The sequence below is a fragment of the Opisthorchis viverrini genome, assembly GCF_000715545.1.
Source record: "Opisthorchis viverrini unplaced genomic scaffold opera_v5_6, whole genome shotgun sequence".
Taxonomy (NCBI): Eukaryota; Metazoa; Platyhelminthes; class Trematoda; order Opisthorchiida; family Opisthorchiidae; genus Opisthorchis; species Opisthorchis viverrini.
The window spans coordinates 3,088,777-3,107,563 of record NW_008751662.1 but is presented as its reverse complement, the minus strand read 5'-3'; the positions used below and the strand labels follow the sequence as shown (position 1 = coordinate 3,107,563).

Below are 18,787 nucleotides of genomic sequence, written 5' to 3'. Positions count from 1 at the left end.
TTCATGATGTGCTCCTTTTCACTATTGTTTTCCTTTTATGGACTGAACTTGGGGTTGCATGTGAGGTCAACTAAGGGGAACGGTAAACTGAGCTCAAAAATGACACTAAAAGTTTTATACCAGTGGCAGATGAGTGGTCTTGATATTTCGGTTAACCAAACGTTGTAATGATGTCGATACCACTCGTACAGCGAACAAGAGGCCCCCTTAGTTTCAGATGACCTTGCGTTAGTTGCGGAAATTTCCCTTGTCTTACGAGGGACAAGAAAAGAGGGTTAAGATCATTCACAGTAAACTTCTGCCTTCCGTTATGGTGATAGGGCTACAGAGCCCAGTACTAATAAATTAGTCATTCGTATTGATCGACTTGAAGACTGAAAGCGTGAAGCGAGGTCCGCATTTCATCGTAAGAGAGCAAGTTTACTGACCGGAAGGTCCTTGGGTCGAACCCGACCTCTGCCTCTCGACTTCCCCTGTCTACCCTCGGGCAACCTGGCAGTATCCCAACCTCCGTGCTTCTTTCGGGTGGCATGGCAGCTAGGCACCGAAAGGATGCTATAGCCGAACGGTTTTTTTCCGTAATGCATACAGAGCAAGAACAACACCCTTTTACCCCCGAGGCTGCAACATAGCTACTGTTCCTTTCTGTCTATCCTCTAAGCTCTTTTGATAGTTCCGTCTCAGGAAATTTTGCAACACAATCGGTAGATTTATTGCTGAGCAATAATTTTCTTTCCCGGTTGAAATAAAACATCATCCGATACCGACACCCACAGCTGCCAAATAGAACAGAGTACAGTCGCATATGTACACGAGAAAAACAAAATATTCGCAAAGAGAAAACTCTTAGAAAATTTGGGGCAGGGCGGGGAGACCGGGAGGGTATGAATCAAAATACAGCAGAACAACACCAAACGCGACATACGCAAAACAGTTTGAAACTTTTCCGAACAAATGGAGAAAATGAGGGGAATTAATCATCCGAAGCTAAAGCCCACCGCTCCGAAATGTATCCAAACGTCTGAAGCACAAACAGTGAGAAGGCGTTTTGAGCGAAGCTAAGCGGTCGGTTGGAGGCGCGCAAAGCTGATCATATCTGACTGCATGTTGCGGGACCGATAGGTGCGCCAGGCAAGTAGACCCAGAATGATTACCGAAAAAGAAGCGATAAGGAGTATGGCGAATGTGAACAGAACCATGGTGGAAGCGGACATCCTTCTAAATAGCCCCATCAAACGATCAACTGCACCGTAATCCATCATTACACATTCGCTTTCGTATAGATTCGGGTCTAAAAGCAGCGGTTTGATACTTTCCAGTACCCAATCCAATCGGCAACCATCGATTCCAGGTCTACCTTTGCACTTTTCGACTCTTCCAAACTGTAGATATTCTCCATCACGGTCTTCCCAGCCACGCTTATAGAGAAGGCGAAGATAGTAGGCTTCGATCGGTGCAGGTGGTGGTGGTCCAAGCAACTCTACCACTGCACATGAGGAGTAGGCTACCAGTCCTCCATCGTACACGCCCATTGCCGCCAAAAATGGAACCAGATCCGAGTCATGGCCAGAATAAGCCATCGTGTGTTGAACAGCAAGATGCTTGGTTTGGTTGTTGGCCTGAGTAGCAAGGGTGCCTTGTGTTACATAGGTGATATGCTCAACAAGTGTGTGTAGAAAGACCCCAATCTCCAAGCGAATTATCCGCATTGAATTCACTTTTGCGAGCTGGGTGAATATCAAGAATAGAAAAAATAATGTTTACTAGATTAGGACAGACATAGTAACGGAAATATGTGTATCGATAGTAACAACATGGAATGTGAGAGTAGCGTCTAGGATGATTATAGTTGTCATGTCCTGGTGTAGGATGTTCATTTCTTGTAAGACTATAAAAGTAACTACACCAACTTTACTACAAGAACGGGAAATAGTGGGAAAACGGAGAAACTCCAACGATGGACAGTTACCCAAATTTCAGGTGTGGTGCTTTTTTCTTCGAAGTGATCACCTGAGTATACTAACGGGCACATTTTCGTTTATTTGGACTTCTCACTCGACAAGTGTTCCTGAATTTTTGCTTGCTTTTCTCACTGTCGCTCCAATAGGACTCCGGTCAGATAGTCAACTAGGCTTCGACTAAATCAACCTGACTGGGAAGTCCTGGCTGGCGGGTCAATCGATCGTCACAAGCAGGACAGTTACTGGGTCGTCGTTCGATGAGTCGGGCACACCAATCACATCGCTCACTCGTGAACACGTTCGCCTATTCAGACGTGAAAGTTCGGAAGCGTCCAACGTGTATTAGTGGAGTAGTGGTTACACGCTCGCCTCGCATGTCGGACGTCCGGGGTTCAAATCTCGGCACGGCCATAGGGCGAGATGGCTCAAATGGTTAGAACGCGAATTTACTGACCGAAAGGTCCATGGTTCGAAACCGATCCCCGCCTCTCGACTTCCCCTGTCTAGGCTTGGGCAACCTGGCAGTATCCCAGCCAGGTGCAACCTTCGTATGGCATGGCAGTTAGGCACCCAAAGGGTGCTACAGCCGAACGAGTTTTTATGCACTGCTGATGGGCGCTGCTGAAAAGAGCGAAACTCGAGTCCAGTGCTTCCCTTTGGTGTAAACTCACTGGAATAATTAAGCCAGAACAGGAAGACGACCGTTCAAATGAGAGTGGTGTGACTATGAGTAAATCAATAAAGCTTTGAGGGCCACACAACCCTAGTTTATGACACTAGCCCAAACTCCAGAAATCTTCAGTTATACCTGGTGAATGGGTACGCTGACTACGTCCTCCGTGAGCGGAATTCCGGTTCCAAATTGTGGCACTCGGAAGGAGACGTGAAGACCATTGGAGCACCCATGTGATGTAACAGACAGAAAACAGAATGGTAATAGTATGCCACTGTGCCTCCGTGGAAGCCTCTCGATGACGGCAACGCCATCATTTGAACAGCTTTCTCGTTTTTCAACCAGCAGAGTTGGCGCTGTGAGAGTACAAAACTTGTGGTTCGAACACGGCAGCATGTTATCCAGTCCTTGTCTGAACACATACGAATATAACACCGAGGACTTTCCAAGGTTCCACTACACTTCCTAACCACTTGTGGTACCACGTTTGAGAGACTGTCATGGATTGACAATGTATTAAAATTCTGGCAGTTGTCGATCAGCTGACCGTTGATCTGTTCACCGAGCTTGGCAGCTAGCTTGCGAATATTTCAAATATTTCCATAGGACTGGGCATCAACACTGTACCATGATGATTTCTTCTCGTATGGTGAACAGATGTTTACGAGCCAGTTGCCAATATAAACGGTCACCTGATAGACAACAAAGTAATTCACCCGAGTTTGCAATATTACAATACATTGTTTGCTAATCCATGCCAGCCTATCAAACTTGGTACCACAAGTGGTTAGGAAGCGTAGTGGAACCTGGAAAAATCACCTGAAAGGTACTAATGGGTCTTTGTGGAACAATGTGAATGGATCATTTTACAGAGTAGAGTTGTATGAATCTTTTGAGACTTTATGCACTTGTCGTTCCTGAGGCAAGTTCGTGAGGAAATCTGTCGCCTTTTCTAAATTTCCTTGTAAACAAACCATTCCGGTTTCATCAGAGTGACTGTAGCTTGAAGAACGTACACAAAGGCCGGAAGACAGTTCGCTACATCTGTTGTTAATGTTTGCTGCCCTTTAGAGAAAGTTACCGTGGAAACAAGGGAATCATGGTCTATAACGCAGAATTCCACTTAAAACAGAAGCCACTGGGGGATAATTTATCCATCTTCTTAGAACAAAAAACTTGTAGAGCATTATTTCCAGAAGGTATCGCCCACCTGAACTGAAGACTTTTAGCTGAGTTCTTCGATTTTGCTTCCCAGACTTACAGGAAAAACGAAAACCCTTAAGACAGTAAACATGGTCTGAAATCTTCTCCAAGTCAACCACCTGATGAATCCATAATGCTAAAATGAGAATGAGAAACTCAGTGAAACGGAATAAAGGCAAAAGTGCTAAGATCAATCCAGTCACCAAGTTCGAATAGAACAGTTCCCTCATAGATCGGGATTAGCAGACTACCAGCCCATATATTCAGGTTTAGCCATACACTCAGTGAACGGAGATGAGTCGATCGATTTACGTTATGTTTGATGCTCTAATCTGGTCTCACGCGTAACGTACCCGATACTAATTCTAAAAATTGACAAATTCACTCATTTGCATACGAACTTGATTCTCACGGGAGACTCAACTGAGTCCCTCGTTTATGATGTTCTTCAAACATACAATCTGACTTCACAAAATTAATTCACTCATTTGCATACGTACGAACTTGTCACGGGAGACTCAACTGAGTCCCTCGTTTATGATGTTCTTCAAACATACAATCTGACTTCACAAAATTGGAGCACAAACAAATTGCAGAATTGCTATAGGTAAGGGTGAATTTGCTTGAAGTCATATAGCCTGTAGTGATCATAAAAGTTTTCTCGTTGAATTACGGCGTATTTTAGAGACTGTGATTTTTAAAACTCGCTTTGAGACGGCACAAATTAATACAAACTCATTTCCAACCCATTACCCAACTTCGAGAAGCAACGCTACACACCGAATTTTCTCGGAGAGCCGTACCAGACGCACGCAGCCAAGAAAACGTCGAAAGATGTATTACGATCGGCTATTAATTAATGCTGATGAAGCAAGAGATAGACGGCATTTAGCGGATCATGTGAAAGTGCTTTACGATCGGCTGGATCAAATTATGGGTTATTTAGATGCCCGTAGCGTCCTTAGTGGGGTATACACATGAAAAAGGTTGACCTAAGAAGATAATGAAAGGATGATCGTTCAGCTGTAACACCCTTCCGGTGTCTAGCTGCGATGCCACTTGAAGGAAGCTAGACTACTGCCAGGTTTCACAAGCCTAGACAAGATAAGACCAGATGAAGAGGTCGAATTCGAACCAGGGACCTCCCAGTCAGTAAATTCGTGCTCTAACCACTGAGCTATCTCGTCCCGACAGTTAACCTAGGTGGCGAAAGATGACCCACTGAGCAATCTCAACGGACTGCGCAATTGTGTTTCCTTCAAAATGATACCTAGGAAGTAGATAACATTCAGCTGATTTGCTAAGTTCCCAAGTGTATGCTGGCAATCCATAAAGTTCGAATTCATCCGCATATCAGCAGCCGACCCATTCTGATCTGAATTGTTGCTCGTGCTCATCGTCAAACGAGCAACGGTAAAATCGTTGATAAAGTAAACAGGTTTTTCTCAGACGAAGCTCTAAAGTACGCTGAAATTGCGCCCAGTTAGGCAGGCAAGGAACACCAGATTAAGCAAGAACATATAAGCTACAGTACGGATACCGCTTAGGAAATATACGGTTGAATATTTAGCACTGCGTTGTCGGAATTAACTACCCGCATCCTAATTTGGCTGCACAATATAACTGAAAGGCTCTTAGCACATTCGAAAGATCTTGTGCCTCTAGTTAAACGAACCAGTTGTGTCTAGAAAATATGGTACAAAGCTAGTGGGCAAGTGCATATACGTAGAGCTTGGACACAAAACACTGCCACGTTCTCTACGTAAAAGCTCGAAAAAGACTTGGTAATGGAACCCATGCTGTGACGTAGAACCACAGAGCACTGACTGAACAAACCGAAGCGAGCTTAGAATGCTCAATCCAACCTACTCAACTGCGTACTGACGATGTCTCGTCGCACGGTGATGAAACATTTCCAAAACAATTGCTAGGCTCGGCGAACAGATCAACCGTCACCTGATCAACAGCCAATCAAACCGTATGTGTAAGCCCTCTATCGCGTAGAGTGGACTGATCAGCGGTATCAAAACAGGATCATCCTTTTGCCTCAACACAGCCCGCATGTTCACGCATGAAATGTACGGACAAAGCAGAACGTGGATGTCAACTATTTCAGTGTTGACACTAACTGTAACATTTTCTTATCCATGTGGCTTTGGTGGAGGTCGCCTAAGAAGATCGCAGCGTTACTCGGTGAACTCCCGCTTTGAAACACCTTCCCCTCCAAATATTACTCTAAAGATCATGAGACATACCACCCAAACAGTCTGACTACATTCACACTGAATTCGTTGCGGTTACTCTCAACCACGCCTAATGAATCCTAAATTAGTCAGCCAAAAAGATTGTACTCTCTAACTAGATTTGCTGACTTCTTGCACGATCAGGCAATCGATGATAATTGAGATGTAATGTAGTAAAATCGCCCTGCTGAATCGATCACATCCTAGTTACCGCCATACATGTCGACACAACTTTCTACGACGTAACTTTGATCAGAGTTCTACAAAAGAAACGCTATTCAACCGACGGTCAATTTTTTGCACGTTAAGCACCAGAGCATAACTGAGAATGATTGCTTTGTAGATCAGAGCCATGAGAGATCTAGTCTAGAAGAGGTGCACGCTGAACGGGGTTTTTCACGAAGCATCAAGTACTTGACTGGTGTTATAACATATTGTTGGCTCAACTAGACATGGGTGGGGATGTTGTATTTGGTTGTACCGTCTGAGTGAAACCGTTCCAGCAGCCGCGTCAGTATTCAGTTCAAACAACGCTCTGTGGAAGAACTGTGCAATTGAAAGATGATATATCTAGTTGAAGGGGGTTGGGTGCAGATGGGACGTGTGGAGAGCACGTTGTCGGGAGACCTCAAAAAGATGTGCTCATCGAATGAAGACAGTGGCAGGAAAACGACACAACAAAACCGTTACGAACAACGAAAAACCAAATATAACACAGTAGTCGTCCCACAGAAGGCCCGCTCTGATGTGACCAGGGGTTTCTTAACCTTGGTTCACTAATCAAAAGTAGAACGTTCCGGATGGAAGACAGTCCGAAAATAACATCGGCTATGCAGTAGTGCTCGACAGTTTACGGGACTGCAGGCAGTAACTGTCATTCGCTGAATGTTAAAAAGGCGTACCGCATCGAACCCGCTTATATGTGCAAGAATGTTGAGCGATGCTTCCAATCAATAACTCGTTGGGCTATATACAATTGCTCCACAGACACATATTAGCCTCATGGGAGCATCTGTAGTGGTGAAACAACAGGGCTCTGTCGGGTGTCTCAGTTCAAAATTTCAAATTCACTTGGGCCATCAAACTCATCTGACTTCCGAGGATGGCTTCGAGGCTAAGATACGAAAAAAACAGAAGACCTGTGGTTCTCACCCAAACCTGACTGCCCCTGTCGGTGCCTAAGGCATCGCGTCTGCTTCGAGGTGCATCTATTCACATTCAAATCTCTACGACTCACCGGCCTAATATTATCTTAGCGTCCAAATTCCAGTGGTCGCCGTCAAACTTCTGACGAAATCGGTCGGGAAACTAATAGTAGGCAGATAAAGTAAACACCCTCCACGGAGAACACTGACGAATTTGTTTAATGCTGATGGAGGTTTGAAACTGACGTGCACCTACGACTGCAGGCTACAGAACGGATGGGATTACGACTTTATTTCCGTTAGGACCCACTTTATAGGATTTCGACAGGAAACGAGGATTAACCGCATGGGATACCTACAAAGTGGTACTCGCCATAGAGGGGTACTGCTATGAAATTCGGGCGAACGGTGAGATTAGGCATGGTCACAGTTAGATGAAGCATGTACTGCACAACCACGTCGTATATGATCTTGATAAGCCAACTACTGGTGGATTTACTGATCAGAAACTTGATAAATGGTCTTCGTTTGTGCATGGTTCAACTGCGCATTTTTCGTTTGAGTCCAAAAAACATGCTTCTCATATGCGGGTTACCAGACTTCCCTTATGGAACCATTCTATTCTAGAAAGCGTTATTGACTGACCTCTTAAAATCTCAAGAGCATAGAAAATTAGCACTCAAATGGAAATGATTATAGCAAAATTTGAACACAGCAAAGCACAAGAGATTAAAAAAAGTCGATCTGTTCGATGCATACTGGATATCTGCGTGCTACAGGAGGTTTCGTGTGAGCGTATAGACTAGGTGTGTTAGTGTATGTACAATGGTAGATAACACGAAGGCAATCGACCCCACACCGATTTAAACGCTATAATGTTGGACCTGTAAGGATCCCTAGGATTAAGAGCTGTCTTTAAGTTGGCTGTCTGAGAACGTGGGTCATGTGATATTCGGCCATTATTGTCAAACAGAGGTCAACTGTCCCGACTTATGCTTTGCCGTCTTTCTGCTCGAACAAGTTGTCCGTATGGTGTTGAGCCACACCCTACCTCCTAACTACATAATTAACGGCTCGCTTACTAACGTATTAGCGGAATAAAGCAGATTCTAGTTACAGCACAGCGAACCTAGAGGCTGACAAATTTCCAAACTGATTACTACCCTAGGAGCAAACCGATAAGCGACTGCTGACTGGTTACAAAGAGAGATGGCGATTTCGGTGGGCACGGTAAACTGACGGCATTCACAGACATGACTCTTGAAGCCTTGATAAAGGATCGAAAATGGTTCAGCTGTAAGACCCTTCCGGTGTCTAGCTGCCATGCTACGTATCAGCTGTAAGACCCTTCCGGTGTCTAGTTGCCATGCTACCAGAAGGAAGCACGAGGGATGGGATACTGTCAGGTCGCCCAAGCCTAGATAGGGGAAGTCGAAAGGCAGAGGTCGGGTTCAAACCACGGAACTTCCGGTCAGTAAATTCGCGCTCCAACTACTTGGGTCATCTCGCCCCTGATAAGGGACCAAAGAAAAATAGATTCTAACCAACAGGCCAAAACTGCACATCGTGGTCGTTGGTTTGTTCGCTGAGCTGGCTAATTTGATTGCAAAAGTTTCATCGCCAATCGAGGTGACATCACTAGTGCGTTTTTAGAGAGCGTAGTGATGGGTTGGTGATTGCAAATCGTCCGTGGTTTTTCAGTCGAGATTAGCAGCTCGCCAAGACAAAATAAAACAGGTGTGTACGAAATGACACCGTCATTTGCTCGGCTATTGCGTTGTTGCAATTATAGAACAAACGGTGTGCTATGATGTCGTTAAGTAACGTTGGTAAGACTATTTTAGTGCGCCTAGTCAGTCGATCTAGAACATACTGACCATATCCAGGCTGCCATTGCAACCGATCGTGATGTCATACAGGGCCCTTCGCCAGGGCGCCGCTCACATATTCAGTAAGTGGAGGTTAAACTGGCTGATCATGGATCAAAATTCTGGCACAGATATCGCCAATTAAATCCGGTATACACAGGGGACATTCTTTCTTTCATCTGTGTAAGGCCGCTTCCTCCAAGAGCGAATCTTCTCCATCGAAACCGGCTAGAACCATTTGGCCAGAACCACTCTATTCTCTCAGTTCATCAAGGCGAGGACTTCGGTCGAACCCGACCCTTAGCAGTTGGTTATGTGCCGGCTAAACCCGAAAACCTCAGGCAATTCTGAGGCTGTCAAGCAAAAGACAGCGATCCCTGGTATCCACTTCAATGAATGAATGAAAGCTTTCAAATTACAATACCTTAAGATGAAGATGGAATAGGATCTCCAAAAGTCACCCCTTGTTCTTTTTCGGATTCATCAGATAAGCGTAGAGGGACTGGTCGCGTACCTGCTTGGTAAACCAGTTTAGGCTGTTGTTCTTCGACCAGTCTTTGTAGTTATTGACCAATTATAGGGATAATGTTGGTTGAGTAAGCTTAACTTGCTTAGGTAAGTTGACTGCTAGCAAGCAGTCACGTCGTTTTATCTGAATAGTTAAGAAATCCCAAGTCCATCTGATGAGTCCCTTTAAGGAACCATAGTCCGTGGGGCTGTTTTCGGGATCCTAACACATTTTTACTACAAACATCCAGGTAAATTTCAAGTTCGTTGTTTGGTAACCAACAGGTACTCCAAGAAAAATGGAACGACCACTAAGAGAAAATCTACCGATTGCTGGACTATTGAAAGGCCAATGGTTAGTAAAAAAGGAATGATATCTAAAAAGTGGTTCCTGAACTTGAGCAAATCCAAGTAATGATATGTCTTGGTCAAGTTAGTTACCGCTCGAAACAGGAGTCGTTGCATCTCCTGGACCGCATAGCTGATTTTCATAGATGAGATGAGAAAAAAGGCATCGAAAACTTCCCTGTAACTGTCCACACAAAGGTATGCCCGAAAGAATAGTGGACAGAACCGCTAAAGCATTTTCCAAACAGCTTTGCGTGACTAAAGCGAGGAGAACCGATCCACCAGAAAAGCTTAGGCTGTGGGATCTACGAAGATGAGCCTCAAGAAGGGCGAAACCGGTCGTGGGCTGTCGAAGAGTTTTAAGCAACTTTGTGAGTAGTTTCCCTTATGAAAATATACTGCGATATCTCGAATATCGTGCCAACTGAAACATGAGGCGGCCTGTGTGCAACACTTTCAGTTGTAGAATATCGTAAACGAGAGATTCAGTTGAGTCTCTCGTGAAAACCAAATTGATTTGCAAATGAGTGTATTTCTAAAAAACAGTGCAATTGGGGTTCAAGTAGAACATAAGGTTGACGGGAACTCGGGGACTGCGCCCAAAACAGAAGGGCGAAACGGGTCGTGGGCTGTCGAAGAGTTTTCAGCAATCTTGTGAGTAGTTTCCTTTATGGAAACGGTAAGTTCTTGAAAGAGGGCGGCTCAAACAAGTGTTTAAAACCATTGAGTATACGGCTGTTCTACTGTCGACTATTTGGGTCCACTATTTTCTCAGATTTGGTTCGTGAGCCAGGGCAAAGCAGCTAACGATCGTGCAGGTAAACAATACCTATACTTAAGGAGTAGAAGCCCTCAAGATTCCAAGAAAAACAGTAAAAAATGCTTGCATTCAACACAGGCGCCTGGAAGGTAGTCAAGGTATTTGAAAGCTGACTGCAAGGGCCTACTAACGATGAGTAGCACTTGTGTTGGATGTCTAAGACCGAGACATCTCCACTTATGTGATCCAACCACCGGATGACAGAACTACGAACCCTGAGGCACTTTCATAGGCGATAACTCAATGGCTATGATTGCGCGAATAGTTCCAACCACATAGGAAAACTGCAGGGCTATAAATCGGCGGCTTCGAATCAAATGAGAGAGTATATCCTCGAAGACCACGTTAAACCATGTGTATACCCAGGGTAGAATTCCTAACTGGATACCCAGTAATAAGCAATTGTTGGGGAAGCCTGTCTAAATGAGTAACAACGTATGTGAGGCTTGAATAGTTCGCAAAGTTCGGCAAGCACTGGTGGAGTTCATTTTCGAAAATTCACTTCATTGTACTGAATATTATTCAATGAAAATCTGAGGCCAACCAGACTACTCGAACGCAACTGTAGAGATGAAAACTATTCAATAGAAGCTGTGTGGAAAACCTGCGCCTAAAACAATTACAGAATTGTGAGTAGCATCATTCACTTTTTATCAGAACGATGCATCACCATCATCATCAGATGCAAGGACCGCGTACTTGTCGTACGGTGGTTATAGCTGGCAGTTTCGTCCACCGACGATTTGAGGTGAGGAAGATAACTGCGCATTGGAGGTGGGAGCCGATAAATTGGTGCGTAAGTACAGGTCTGTTAGTGGACTTTTAATTGGATGGATTGGGAAGGGAGCTACGCATTGAAGGGGATAGCTTAGATGTACCGGCACAAGTGAGGACGCGACAAGGCCATGTCTGACAGTGTGTCTAACCATTGATGTGTCCCGTTTCGGGGTCTAGGCATCCCTACTGAAACAAAAACGATAAGATATAAATCATTTTCAGTTAATAATAAGTGGACACTGAGCCTAGCAGTATGCTGACAACTTAATCTACAAAATATAGGTGGTGTTATGATGTGGTCCCTGATGCGCTTGACTGAAATCGAAGGGGGAAAGTGATCCAGTACCAAAGACACGGAGCTTTACGTCATGGGTTGCCCTTAAGAAACGCAGACAAAACGTGTATGAGGGCTTCGTGCAAAGGCATCCATACGCAACTACCGCAGTTTACTTCAGTCAGATGATCGCGTCTTAGGATGCCAATTCACGTGCTCCAGGCGTATCAGTGGCATAGTCAACGGACAGCACTTTGAGTCTTCCAACAAATCGATAGTCCAGGTGGAGCTTCTAACCAGATATCGGTCAGTAGCCTCCACCTAGAAGCAACTAGCTGAATCGATAACAGAAACAGAACAAAAAACACTGCCAACTGTGGCAAAAGCAAGTGGGACTCGGAAGAATTATCTAGCGTGCGAAACTTCCCTGTTTAAAGATACATCGACGACAGAGTGATAGAGTCACTCCTGTTTATTGTTGCTGGTCCACATACAATGCGTGAAACGAAATGTTTCTGGGTCAGCAAGTGACATACCCTATTGGAAAAAGTATAACTGAAATTGACGTCACTTAAAAACCTGACAAAAAGTGGTACGATAAAGATGTGAGATGATCCCGACGAAAGATTTGAATATACTACCTCACGACCTCCACATCACAATGCTTCGGAAAAAACACAACTTCAGGTCGTAAAATGGCTTTATATTGTAGACACTTGAACAATATCTAGTTGAGGGAAGATGGTCATCCTGTAACATCGCTCTAAATGAAATGTCAGTCTTTACTGTGACGAAACTGATGACTAAATTATCGGCACAAAAAATATGCAATATCCTACGGAGATCACCCACATCGTTTAAAAATCGTTGCCCCTCTATTGGGACCCTTTCGGACGAGGACTGGTTCCTGTTTCCCAATGGCAATCATTATAGGGGAAAGCTCGCAGTAATCACCAAATTAGAGGAGTGGGTATCTTATTCGGGTTCAGTGGATCAATCGATGTCATGGTGAGGTATGGAGCTACTATTCACACATTACTTCCGATCATCATAAACTAAAGCTTGTGACAGACATTGGGATTTATTAGTGCCTAATTATCCAAGTGCTTTGTGCTGAGGTTGTGCGGCATGACCTTGAAAGTGCTTGAAAGTTCTTTTAATAAGGTCAAACTTGCAGTGTCATTGTATGCACTCTTTTGTGAGCAGTTTTACACAAATTCGGATGCAATTGTTGTGCCGTTGGGACTCCGCTGTTCTGGGTTAATTGTTGAACGTCATATTTTCCATTCTCCGCCTCCGCATATCCCATTCTTAGTATCTATCCGCGACGCCACCATTCAGAGTGTCTTTTATCGATTGGAATGGAGGGATTTTCACACAAAAAATAGGAGGTCCCATCAGGGGACAAACTTCAGCCATACAGGAATATGATTGGCCAAAGGATCAGAAAGGAATAGCGAAAGCGCAGCTTAATAGTGCGACCGCAGTGAGAAATTCTCAATATTCATTCTCACAATACCTTCAGTGAATGTGCGCATCACGTTCTGGCTGAAGCTGCTCTTAAGCGGTTCCAAAGCAGTTGCCAGATCAATTTTTGATTGAGCAGGCTTTACTCAGGCCCTTAATCGAGATGACAACACGACTCCAAGATGGGCTGTCCAAAATCCGCACATAAAGGAGGTCGAATTTTTATTAGACGATAGCTTGTCGGCTCGTCCACACATCTCATCCCTCCGCTCAGCCAACGCGGCTAGTACTTTACCTGCACCGGCCAGAAATAAACCCTCAACCAGCATACTTTCACTGACTCTGAATTATTCACCTACTTCTCCAGGCCTGATCTGTTGATATGAGATTTCTTTCCATCACCAGTGGCAGCGCTAGTGATTTCCTATGAGAAAAGATTCAGCCTTATATGATCAGATTCGAATATGAGGTCCATATTCAGAATTGTTTCCGTCTGGCTTGGTTTGCCAAAACGTTCAACTGACAACCTAACACGCAGACACAGACCTGAAGTTTATGTCTTTTCGGCTGACTTGAAGGGTCCATTAGCCATGCCGGTCGGATATCGAGGCTTTGTTGAGTAAATCTAGGCATTAGCATACTTGATAATAGAAGGGCGTGATGATCGGACTGGTCAATGAATCAATTCAAGCCCTTCACCTAAATAGCGAACGTGAATTCTCGACAGTAACCCGATTGATAACCTGTAAGACATACTAACCCACAGAGTGTACAAAGTTTCGAACAAAACTGGGTTGGAGAAACTGAGTAACGTTACAACACCATTCCACTGGGGACACGCTCAAAAACAAGCAGAATGGTTCGTAGTTAAACAGCTAAACTTTCAGTTTAGAGCATTGAACAGACTATGAGTCACGTGGCCTAGTAAGTGAAATCACGGTCGTTCCACAGTCATGCCTGCACACTCTTGGTAAAGAACGGTCAAGTCAAAATACATCCGTGAATTTTACCTTGTGACCCAAAGCACCTCACATTGATGTGGAATGTGTGAAGAGTAGCTTCATGCCTGACCAAGAAAATGACGGATAAACTAAAATATCGACCGGATGAAAGTGAATAGATATTCGTCTGGGTAACTGATTCTAGAATGAAGCCTTAGTCTCATCATCACAGGTAGGTGTTGCCTATAATGACCACCCATGAGAAGCAAGAACCAGTCATTGTCCGAGAGGGTCCCTCCTCGGGGCCCGAGACTCCCTTGGTTTATTTTGCAGTATTATGCGTCGGGTAGTTTACTCCCCTGTTTTTGTAGCTATCCCTCTAAACCAGGTATATAACCTCACTACAAAGATTTATTTGTTCAAGACACGCGAATTTCACGCACGAGCCAGCTTGATTAAAACATTAGAATTCAACCCATTCAGGATGCACGATCAGACATACAAAACCGAGTGGACCTGGTCACGGATATTGTCCAGTGTATAATGAGAGGAAAGTAGCATTCACTGGTTTATACGCGAAACAACTGCCAGCCTGAAGGCCACCTGGGAGCAGTCGAATCCGGGGTATCGAAAAGCAAGTGCCTAACGTCATCCATGGGCTCATGGGCCTCGAATTTTCATCAACAGGAATCAGGAGAGACTCGTTTTTTAAAAAGTAACTGTTGTAAGTCGTCGAACACAACCGTTTTCGAAACGCCGCCTGTAATGGTGCCTTTATATTTCGTGGCTAGTCTGCCGTAGTTGAAAAATCCGTTTACCAACTTTTGTCAAACTGTTGCCATATCCTTTACATACACGCACGGACAATAGCGTTCTCACTGAAGAGCTTGGATCTAACAAGTGGAGGTTCAGTCAATGGTTCGCCAAACACATTGGCACAAAGAGCGAACCGCACTGGTAGGATCCGCAACTAACTCTGTTCAAAAGTTAACTAGGCGCCGTAACACAAAAGACATGTAAAACGGTAAGAGTGATGATGAGTGAGAACGAACGACTCTATGCCTTTCATTCTGCTCTAGTGAAAGAAGGCTGAAATCGATCAGTTAGAACGATGCTTCTACCATTGCGATAGTCTAAAAGACACGTGAACGTGCCCCATTGAGAAGAACAATTTCAAGGCCTGAAGACTGACGGTTGCAGACCAGGTAGACCGAGAGAGACCGTCCCTCGAATAAGCAGTTTCTGCAGACGATGGAAATCACATTATGATGAGCCGGTCGATACGGGTTTACTGCGTAAAAATAAGAGTGGTCGAACTCTTCCCTTCCGAAACCTTGGTCTTCCATTGCATGTTTATTAGAAGAGGTGCGTATATTTTAATGCCAGACGAGTTGGACCTAGTGGTTGGAGAGCGAATTTACTGACCGGAAGGTCCGTGGTTCGAACCCGACCTCTGCCTCTCGGCTTCCCCTGTCTAGACTTGGGCAACCTGGCAGTATCCCAGTCCTCGTGCCTCCTTCGTGTGGCACGGCAGCTAGGCACCGAAAGGATGCTACAGGTGAACGATTTTTTTCGTTACCCATAGATCATCGTTATGGGGGGGGGACGGCAGTACCATCAGAGTACGTACTGAATAGCGGGCTTCACGAAGAGATGGTTCTTAGTTGGATCCACAACCTTTCACTAGGACAGTTCGATTCTTGTCCATGGATGCAATCGCTTCGTTTACGTTGTGCGCGTTTGGATACGTGGTCAAGATTTTCCAAAACGTTGTCTTTTGTCTATCGATTCAGTAATCCGTCGGGGGAAATGCGCTTGCTAACCACTCCAAGCCTCAGGCTGTCAATTAGAGTTAAAACTATTCCGTCTTCGATTGTTAAACTATCGTTATGGGGGGGACGGCAGTACCATCAGAGTACGTACTGAATAGCGGGCTTCACGAAGAGATGGTTCTTAGTTGGATCCACAACCTTTCACTAGGACAGTTCGATTCTTGTCCATGGATGCAATCGCTTCGTTTACGTTGTGCGCGTTTGGATACGTGGTCAAGATTTTCCAAAACGTTGTCTTTTGTCTATCGATTCAGTAATCCGTCGGGGGAAATGCGCTTGCTAACCACTCCAAGCCTCAGGCTGTCAATTAGAGTTAAAACTATTCCGTCTTCTATTATTAAACTGGTTTCAGAAAACTGCCAGTATTCGACACTTTTGAGGTACTACCTATGAACAGGATCCAGCAATATAACAAGTAGTTTATGGGGATCCAGAAAAGGCAGTTTCTCCCTGTTTGAGATGATGGCTTATAACCGAGAAGCCAGTACTCCTGTTTTGGAAGCCTCCGGGTTCCACTCAGGCAGACGTGTACGAATGTCGCTGTGGAGTAGTTTACCAGTGCGCTCTTCCATCTTTGCGAAAATCAACCACACTGTGACTTCTAAGCATGCATAATAAGGCCTATAAAAAAGTATTGCGAATGCAACACGGTCATCATTTCAGGGTTTGAGTGAACAAACTGGGCTCTTTTTCTCCTGAAGGCTTCTTTCGAAATGTTCAAGTTCGGACAGGCATCCTGACTGCGTGCAATTTCCACTGCACAGGTTGAACTGTTGTGTAACACGGCAAACAGACTTCTCTGCCCCCATCTGTCATAGTTTCTCGAGTTTGTACTGTTTACAAGCTGCTCAACGGAGATTTCGTCCTGTTAATGGGGCCATCCCTTGCTGAAAAGCCGGGAAGCACCGTACAACTGTTTCATCCTTAGTGAAAATCATCAGCATTGTGTTTCGAACCCGCAACCTCCCGACTAGTCACTAAACAGTAGACCTTTCAAACACGAGCAGCTGAACAGCAGTGTGATTGGCTCTCAGCTGGATTCACATGCAGCTGTATGTGGCATTGCTCACTATGCACGAGAGTCTATCGGCCCCGTTCCATGCGAAAGGCCGATCCGCAAACGAATTGGTTAGCCCACCAGAACATGCACAATGTTGTCTTTCAAGGTTTGCGAAATCGCGACGAGCATCAAAACCACTAAATCATCTTCACATTGTCATCGCGGTTAGGAAACTAAGTGATCCAAAGCTTTACAAAATGTCTCAGGATCAATCCCAAAATAGTAGTCCAGGCCGTATACCACACCACACATCTATGCGTCTCATAAAATGCCACTTGGTCTACACAGTCCAGTAGTTTTTTGTGGGTATTTGCAAGGAGAGCTATTGGCATCTGGATCACAGAGCGCACTCACGATACGCTCAAGCACCTTTGTCAAAGACAAACACAGGCGTGGCGACTGAGTTTGGGTGCTTGGTCGGTGGGTTCCCTCGTACAAGGAGTTGCCCGATTTATTCTGCAGCGGTCTTCCTTCTGCAACGTCTTCAACCACGTTTTTGCATACATTCCTTCTGCACGCCTTCAACCACGTTTTTGCATACACTTATAGACTTCAGCGATCCATTTTCAAGACTTCAAGATTCTGACGATATCCACACTGATTGACCTCGATTAGGACCAATTTTAACACCAGATATAGCAGTGAGTCACGCATTAAGTATATGAACCGAGAAAAAGTAACAAAAACCCAGCCACGTCAACAGGGATAATAAAGGTTGACGGCAAAGTCATTATAAAGCGAAAGCAATGTCAAAGTAACAGTAACACTGATTTCAGGGTAGTCAATGCCGTGTATACCACCGTTGAGACGACTGACCAGTAGTCAGGCTGAGTCAGCTCGGAGAAGTTTTCACGAACAGTTCGATATAGTACCGATTCATATGTCAATAACTCATTTGTCTGTTCAGAGACACAACAAAGAGAGTAACATGGTAATGACAGGTACGTTCTTCTCGATGTTCAAAGAAAACGGACAACTCCGAGCCAGGAGTCGTTCGCTTTGCTCGCAGAGGCGAGTCAAGTTTCCCAACCTCCATAAATACATTCCGAATGCAGGTACCAGCAAATTGAACCGCTTATTTAGCCTCTTTGTATGCGGACTGCGTCTTGAAAAATCCTAGTAACAATGCTGATACGATCTTGACTTCATCACTATCTCACCGAACGACACGGCACCTTTCCTGAACCAGTTTCAGGGTACCCTCAGCCAGCGGCAACAAAGTTAGTTGTAATCCACCAAAGCGACTGTAAATACGGCGGTTCTTCACTCTCTAACTGACAAATCTAATATTCCGACCTTTTCTGCCGAAACAACCACTGAAGCGACCGGTCAACTCGACCCACCCTGGAAAGTGGAACACTGATGGCAACATGCTAACATGACTGTCAGTCCAGTCAGAGGCTAAGTACCATCATACCACCTTCTTGAGCAACAATTAAAGGCGGTTCTCCGGAGCGGTGGATGTTAGTGTTATATCTTCTGATTCGTCAATCTGAGGTACCTGCTGCTGACCCTCTCCAGTGCCTAGTGTCGGAGAGAAAAGACTCACAGAAGGGAACACAACAGCTGTATTGTATTCAAGCGAGTGAGTGAGAGAGCGAGAGCGAGTGCAAAAGTTACAACGGCCCCACGCTATTTAAGGGGGACTTTCTGACATTGATCCAGGCT

The 18,787-nt window shown here is 44.8% G+C and overlaps 2 protein-coding genes across 2 annotated transcripts in view; one reads left to right on the top strand and one right to left on the bottom strand.

The window, feature by feature from the left end:
* Window positions 1-677: 677 nt before the first annotated feature.
* The window catches only part of T265_00653 (hypothetical protein), a gene marked incomplete at both ends in the record, with an annotated part of 29,243 nt that continues 11,133 nt past the window's right edge, over window positions 678-18,787 (bottom strand). The window contains one exon of the mRNA XM_009164481.1: window positions 678-1,727. Coding sequence (XP_009162745.1) covers window positions 1,059-1,727 — 669 coding nt within the window. The remainder of the gene's footprint in view (window positions 1,728-18,787) is intronic.
* Window positions 10,619-18,787, top strand: part of T265_00652 (hypothetical protein) — a gene marked incomplete at both ends in the record, with an annotated part of 12,558 nt that continues 4,389 nt past the window's right edge. Inside the window, 2 exons of the mRNA XM_009164480.1 lie at window positions 10,619-10,627; window positions 15,629-16,019. Of these exons, the coding sequence (XP_009162744.1) occupies window positions 10,619-10,627; window positions 15,629-16,019 (400 nt within the window). The remainder of the gene's footprint in view (window positions 10,628-15,628; window positions 16,020-18,787) is intronic.